Source organism: Argiope bruennichi, chromosome 1 (assembly GCF_947563725.1).
Source record: "Argiope bruennichi chromosome 1, qqArgBrue1.1, whole genome shotgun sequence".
NCBI lineage: Eukaryota > Metazoa > Arthropoda > Arachnida > Araneae > Araneidae > Argiope > Argiope bruennichi.
In genome coordinates, this window is record NC_079151.1 from 129710687 (window position 1) to 129719303 (window position 8617).

General features: G+C 25.4%; 1 protein-coding gene across 1 annotated transcript; it reads left to right on the plus strand.

Moving 5' to 3' along the window:
- Positions 1-1911: 1911 nt before the first annotated feature.
- LOC129981676 (zinc finger protein 595-like) lies at positions 1912-7146 on the plus strand. The gene is made up of 2 exons (XM_056092614.1): positions 1912-2003; positions 4960-7146. Exon 2 carries the CDS (start codon positions 5006-5008, stop codon positions 6302-6304), a length of 1299 nt encoding a protein of 432 aa, XP_055948589.1. The 5' UTR covers positions 1912-2003; positions 4960-5005; the 3' UTR covers positions 6305-7146.
- The last annotated feature ends 1471 nt before the right edge of the window (positions 7147-8617 follow it).

Consider the following 8617-nt stretch of genomic DNA (forward strand, 5'->3'; position numbering starts at 1 on the left):
TGACCCCAGAAAAATGCACCCCAGACCCCCTTAAGATAAACGCTTTTTAAACCGCAATACACTTTTATTTTCTAAAAAATACTACAGAATTAGTACAAAATAGTACAGTTTACTACTTTACCCTGGATAAAACGCAATATCACGTTCACAAGAATTTTGCAGAATACTATATAAACGAAATATTTGCTTCTAAAATGTTATTCTTCACTTTATAAAAAAAATATCATTTAAATTACTTCATTAAAGAGTATATAAAATTGTTATGTCAAGTTTCATTTTTGTGCAAGCGTATGTAGTGGAATCATTTGCAACTCAAAATAGCTCTCCCTACTTATTAGAAAATTGCATATATTAGAAAACAGAAAAAGTACTTCTGCAGTTGTTTCATGTTTTGGTGAAAGAAAACAAACAGCAAAATAATTGAAATATTTTTTTAATTCTAAATTGAAAATCCTGACTGCAAAAATCTTCTTGTAGCTGTGATTTACTTTATTAGAACCTTAATAAAATTAAGTTACTAGACTTGATAAAATAAACCTGACATTAAAAGATTAAGGACAGTGGTGAATTCATATTTATTTTAAACAACAGAGAATTTTCAACAAACAAATTTAAGATATGTCAATAAATTAAAAAATCAATTTAAAAATAACTATAAAGTTTTTATCATCGTAAAAAAAAATTACAACAATAATAACAAAGATGAAGAATTTTTAATGAACATAGTTATTTGCTGGTTTTGTAGATTATTTTAAAAATTTAGAGGTATTTTACATTCCATTCGATTTGATATTTCTTTAATAGGATGTAACATAACAAATATTTATACTTTTTGCTTTGAATATTTATAAATACAGGAAATTTTAATTAGATAGGAATTATGCTAAACTTTTATAATAACATTCTAGGTTTAGAAAGAAGAGGATATTAGAGAATAAAATGTTGAATCTTTAGACAAATTTCTGAGATTAAAATTTCTTAAAATATAAGCATGCTTTCGGACGGATGAAAGAAGCGATCATATTGTTTGAGTCGTTCAGGATTAAGCTTACATCCTTCTTTATAGACTAGCGATAGAGCCTGCTGCTCGTTTCCATCCTTGCCATTTATACTTACGGCAGGTAAAGTTAAGACATATTGAATTATGTTCTATATTTTGTTTCTGTTTCAATGGTAGTTAGCTGAATTCGAAAGCAAATCAATGAAAATTTATATTTTATAACATTTATAATGAAAATTTATATTTATAAAATTTATAATGAATGTAATAAAACTTCTGAATATGAAAACTTTATAACCAATAAGAGCAAAAAACTATTTAAAGCTCTTTGATGATGAATGAGACACTTTTAAGTTGTGAAACTAGTCATCATTGAAAATTTGAATAAAGTTTCGAAATGTAATTTCATCACTGAGTTCTTCAGTAATTAGATTTTTTCTAGCAAATAAAAACAAATTCATTAAAGGAATTTTTAGTATCAAATAATACAAAACTAAAATATCGCACAACTTAACCAAAATATTGAAAATAGCATAAAATTTCATAATTTTAAGTGCAAGACGAATGAAGCATTAATTAAACAGAATTGTTAACTTTAATTTTAATGAATAAAGATAACATAAATTAAAAATGAAACTAGTTAATAAAACATTAATATAATTCTTTTATGAACATTATATTTTCAATAAGAATTCCTTAAATGATTAATAAAGTTTCAGTTGTAAAAAAATTATTACTTTGAGTTATTATTACTCCATTTGAATTTCGGATCTGAATTTTCAAAAGGGTCAGCGATTTCGGATATTCGGATCCGAAAATAGATTCAGAATCCTAAGCAAACGGAGTAGATTGTAAACGGAACTGCTTTCTAGGATATCTGCATATTTTCTATTAATAAATGGCAACAACATTTCAATATTTTGATTTTGTAGCTCTGAGAAAATGGTGAATATTTGGTGCATCTTTTATGTGTTTTCATTAATTATCATGCGTGTATGAGTTGGTAGGTATTTAGTTAAATTGCTTTGTAAAATAAGAATCAATTCATAAAAAAATTTAATGTTGGCTGATATTAAAAAAAAAAAAAAAAAAAAAACTCCCCAGCTTTCACTAATATTTATTGCATAATATCTCTATTTAATTTTTTTATTTATGCGTTAAAATTGCTTAAGAGACAATTTATTATATTCCTGAGAGATAAAATGTTTTAAATATATATCTAATGTTTAAAAATGTTAATTTGAAATGACAAAATGCTCAACATCAATATCTAACCTTTTATTTTCATAGTTAATGCCTTTAGTTAATTGATGGTTGATTCCATAATTTCTTTTTGCTGTTTCGAAGCTGTGTTATTAGCTATCAACATAATTTTAAATATTCACCGATTAGCAATAAATTTACAATTATTTAGAAAAAAGTCATATGTAATTAAACATATTATAAAATATATATAATGACTTTATAATGTATAAGTTTTATTCCATATGATTTATTTTTAAATAACTGTGAATATATATATATAATTTAGTAATAGGCCAGGCCTTTGTTTCTTCTTACATTTTATTTTCATATCTTAATCATAGTGGTCTTTTTTTTTGGGGGGGGGGGGGTTAAAAATTTCATTTGCTAAGTGATAATCTATTACCATTACCATTATATTCAATCTTTTACCATTGGAAACTATAAAGGAATGTCAGCATGATGCTTGTTATTAATTAAATTGTGATTTCATTCTATGAATAGTAGATATTTTTTTATATTATGTCTATTCAAATTAAGAATTTCCAGTATTATATAAATTAGTATAAATCTGATAATAATGGTTACAAACCTGACAAATATGTTACATATTGCAATCATATCTAGTACAATTTTTTTTTATAATCTATTGCTGATATTTCCATGCAATACAATAATTATAATACCGAATATAGAGTACTATATTAATTCTATTCTATACAATATTTATAGTGACTGCAATTGAAATGTTAATGGAGAAAACTGAATTTTCTATATTCTATCCTAGTTTGGTTTAATATCTTGTTCTTCTTTCTGTTAAAACTTATATGAAAATTTTGATATGTCGTCTAAAGAAACATTGTTTATGAGTTCTGTAATTATGAACAATATGTAAAGATATTAAAATATTTTTTTAAACAAGGCAACTACTTTAATCCTGAATAGTTAACAGAAATTATCCATTCTCTATTCCTTATTCAATTCTATGGTCAGTTCTTTTTATATGCTGTATCTATTAATTTCAAAAAATCTTGGAAAGAATCTAAAATACTTTTTATGGAATCTTTATAAAATTTGTATAATTTATTCTTTTCAAATCTACTTATACTATTGGGAAGAACACACACACACATATATATATTGTCTATCAAATCATATTTGGTTTTACATCATAGGTCTGAAAGGATCAGTCTGGTATCGAATTTTGTTGATCTGTGAATTTAGTTTTTTATATATATATATATATATATGTTTGAAGTATCTGTATGTGTATTGCCGTAAAACTGTAGATTTTATGGTAAAACACATTTTTGTATCATTTGATATTCAATGATTGCCTAGCAGTTTTTAACGTATAAATAACATTGTTAATTTTTAATATAATATTGTTAATTTTTAATATAATATAATATTACATATTAAAAATTTTCAGTGTTATTGCTATTTTAATTTTAGATGTCTGATATATGTATTGCATAAGTAGTATACTTTGTTAAAATTAAAATCTACATTTTGCAGCATATACCTGAATAAAGTATTTTAAATCTCAAATATAAAATATTCTTTCTATTTGCTTTTTTTTCCCTAGGAATTTATAGATATGTGTAATAATTTTAATTTAATTATATTCTAAAATTTAATTTCTAATCTCAAATTCAAACTTTACAATGCCAGATAATTCCTTTTTGGAATTATATAACATCTGAATGTGTTTAACTTTTGAGTTGCATAGGCTTTTATTTTCTCACAATGACCCTTTAATATGTGCTGAACCAAATTTATTAAATTCTTTTCTGAAATTATGAAAATTCAAAATACTTCCTCTCTTCTTCTTTTTCATGCTTTCTGCCTTCTATTTTTCGCTGCACCTGACAATGCTCTTACCAAAAGATCTTGATAATGCATAAAAATTGAATTATTTCTAAAACACCAAAAAAAAAAAAAATACCTACATCTCATTAAATCCAAGAAAATTTGACATGTATATTTGTAATAAATTCAGATTATTGGTATTTTTAAAATTAATTCCTTTTCTAACCACCTTAATTTGAATCTAGAAATCCCTGTTACTGTAATTCTTGGATTTGTGTGCATTTGTTCCCACACTGTTCTTCTCTTGCATTGTGCAAATGATAATCAAATTCCTAGTTATGATTGGCTACAGAAAACTTTAAAATCCTGTCAAAAATATAAAATTATTTGCCTGATAATTTAGTAGCCAATATAGTTATAAAAAAACACTTGGCATTAAAATTTCAATTTATTTTCGATACTGTTAATTATTTTCGTAACTTTCATTTTTTTTTTTTTTAGTTAAATATTTCATGACTGTAATTAGGTGCATAAAGTACAAAAATATGCTTTTATCAAATATAATTAATACTGTTAAAACTTTATTACTGTATTAGATGATGAAACTGACACTATTGATATTTAGTGTCAATGTATTTTATATTCATAATAAAACTAAATTATTAATATGATAAAGTACTAAAATAATGCATTTTATATGTTTTGAATACCTATTAACCATTTTAAAATTATAATAAAAATACATCATAGCCAATATTAGCCTTTTTCTTTCTTATGGTTTATATAATTTCAAAATCCACATTTCATTTATGGTAAGACTTTCTTTTATATTTAATAAATAATTAGATTTTATCAATGCCATGCATGAAATAAATTTTTATTTTTATTAATTTTTTTATCCCCAGCTATGATGGTAATATTTGAAATAGTCAAAATATAACAGAAAGAAACATGGCATCCTTTACACAAATGCCAGAAGTTATAGTACCAACACAAAATGAGAACCTAGAAAAAGTTACTGAAGTTCCAAAGAAGAAATCTAAAGGACACCGTTGTTATTTTTGTGGACAAAAGTTCATGGACAAAAATATTCTAAGAAAGCATATTAGTATTCATAAAGACCGTGACTTCTTTTGTGAAGTATGTGGAAAAGCATTCTCCGCAGCATGGGGTTTACGTAAGCACATGAAAACTCACACTGGTGAGCGTCCATATCAGTGTGAACATTGTGACAAAGCTTTTGTTCAAAAGTGTACACTACAATTTCACGTGAAAGCAATTCATGGAAACAAACCACACCCTAAATGTAAAACATGTGGTAAAAGATTGAAGTCATTTTCTTACTTACAATGCTGGCTGTGCAGATATGAGGGTAAAGAAGTTCAAGGTGATGGTGATAATCAGTTGCAGCAAATTGAGCAATATTCAACTGATAAGTTAAGCAACTGTGATGTCCAGTCTGTAGAGTTTGTAGATCTAGATTCTAGTTTATGTAGAGAAGGTGAAACAGTTGATGTTATGACCATGAATCCTGTCATGAATGAATTAAATTTAGAGAAAATGCAAGAAAATGGTACTTTTATATGTGAAACTTGTAATAAAGAAAGTGCTACTTTAGCTGAGTTAAGACAACATCAAATTGAGCATGGCCATCAACAGTTACTTTCTTGTGAACACTGTGATTTAAAATTTACTAGTTCATTTTCAATGAAAAAACATTTAATCACACACACTGATTTACGCCCATTTGTCTGTCAAAAATGTGGAAAAGATTTTAAAAGAGATTACAATTTAAGGCAGCATATGATTACCCATAAGGAAGATCGTCCGTATATATGCAAGATTTGTAAAAGCGCTTTTAAATCTGTACCTACTTTAAAACAACATTTAGTGAGTCATAGTAGTGATCGTCCATATATTTGTAAAGATTGTGGTAGTGGATTCAAATCATCCCAAGGCCTAAGAACACATGTTGTGATACATTACAAAGTAAAGCCATTATCTTGCAAAACCTGTGGAAAGACATTTACTTTCTTGGGTAATTTGCAGCGACATTATCGTGTTCATACTGGTGAAAAGCCATACCAGTGTAAAGTATGTGATAAAAGATTTTCTCAGTCTAATGGTTTGAAAGCACATGAACTCACTCACAGAAAACCAGCAAGATCGTTAGAAATATTTACTTGTACTGTATGTGGCAAAAAATTCAAGTCATTTTCTCATTATAAAAGACATATGCAATTGCATTAATACTTGTGCAATTGCTCTTTATTATGGTGATGATTTTGAAATACTAATAAGCTGATTAAATGTCAGAAGAAGAGTTTGTTTAAATAGCATGAAAGTGACCTTTCAGAAGTAAAAACATAATATTTAACTACACAGTATAAAATGTGTACATTTTTTATAGATATTATTAATAGGCTTAGGCTATTATACGTTATATATAATTAATGAATTATTTTCAAAAGCTGTTTCAATTGAGGTGCTAAAAGGTAAACTTTCACTTGACCTGATATGTATATGTTTTTAAAAAATATTTTTTTTAAAATCTAACATTGTTTTCTATTTACTTATGCGAGTGTGTATATTATATATATATTGTACATAATTATTTGTATAGATATAAGTAATTGTTTTCAATTTATCTGGACAAAAGTTGTCCTTATTGTATAAATGATAAAATAATGAAGAATATATGTGTTGGACCTGGAGTTGGAAAATTGGAACTTTCTTTGACAGGCAGAATTTTTTTAAAAACAAATTAATCTCAGTTTGTTTATTAAAATTTAAGTAAAATTTGCTTGGTAATTTAAGATATTATAGCACTAAAGTGTTTTTTACGCCAACCAAAAATTTAAAAGCTATTTTTTTATGGTTATAGGTTATGGCAGTTATTTAATTTTTCACCAATTTAGTAATTTGAGGATATTTTGCTTATTTTTTTTAACTATGTTTTTCATTGCTGTAAAGAATTAATTTGATGATTGACAAATCATGTTCAGTATTACAAAAGCTTGAATTGAATGTTTCTTTACTTGCTGATATATAAGATATAAAAATTTATATAATTTGTTTCTGAATATTACTGCTCTTTTCTGTAATATAATTAGATGTATAAAATATATTATGGCCAGTTAAGCTTAAGTTTTACTTTCTTATTTTAATGCAATACATTTATTACATCAGTGGAAAAAAGTGCTCTGTTAAACAAATTATGAAACATTCATATTACATATAAATATCTTATGCTTGATGAATTCACTTATTGTCCTTATTTATTTCATGAGCATGTTTCGGTTCTGTAAGAAAGTTCCTATTTTAGATTAAAAATCCAATTTTAGTTAAGATGACATATAAGAAGAATTAGCAAATGCATAATACAATGAACAGAACATGTATAAGGCTTCTAATATATTACAAATTAAATATCTTGTAAAATTAATTTGATGAGAAGACTATTAAAACGAAGACATTTACATAATGAAAATGTTGAATTGTATTGTTAAAATCTAATGATGATTACCAAAGGGGAATAAAGCCCAAAAGACACAAGTCTGTTGTTAACAAGAATGTGGCAAATTTAAAATAATAAAAAATTTCATTTCATTTACTTACAATGCAGTAGCAAGTCTAATTTAGTATTCTAAAAAGGTTTTTAATGAAATTTAATACTAGTGCGCATACTTATTTACAAAATAAAACTTGAAGGGGATTAAAATTCCGAACAGCTGAGTGAAATATAAGATCTTGATACGTTAAATCTTACTAATAATTTAATACAATTATATTATATCCTAAATTGTTTAAAAATAATGATAGCCAAATGATTTAATTACTAGATTCACACAGTGTTTTGTGTTATAAATTTTCAATCATTAGTTTTTTTTACTGTGTATTAAAAAAATAAATAAATAAAACTTGAAATCAAAGCATATGCTGCAAAATTATCCATTTCGGAGTTTTGTTTATCTAAATATATTTTTCTTCTTCGTTTTACTTTTTTCAGCCCTACTTTAAGAATTTACTTCTGAGTAGGCTGCACACTTATTGCATCAATAATTTTTTTTTTTTGAAATTATAAGGTAAATTTCTCTTTAAATTAATTTTTGTTTGTTGCTTTATTACTACCCCTTTATACAATGGGTGAATAAATTTTATTGTAGATTATGTCTTGCAGATTTTGGACTGTTTAAATAAGTAGTAGGAATAAATAAACATGGATGTGGATTTCTTCAATTTCTCACATCATTGTGTTCCTTCAGCATTATTGGCCATGAAGAATTCAAAACACTATCGGTTCATATTTGTACGGATTGTTGTCATCTTAAGTTATTACAAATACTATTTAATGAAAATTCGTGTTGCAAGTTAAATATATAATTATTAATTCTGTTATATTTCTATAATTACTTCAGATTTTTTTTTTTAAACATTGGTTGATTTTTCATCCCTAGATTACGAATAGCTTTATGTAATTAGAAGGGGGAGGACCTTTTGATTATTTTCTTGTGTATAATAGCAGAAGATTTTTTATATAATAATTACCAATATTTGATACAG

Excerpts from the sequence above, each read along its gene's own strand:
- LOC129981676 (XM_056092614.1), top strand. The coding sequence starts at position 5,006 with ATGGCATCCTTTACACAAATGCCAGAAGTTATAGTACCAACACAAAAT.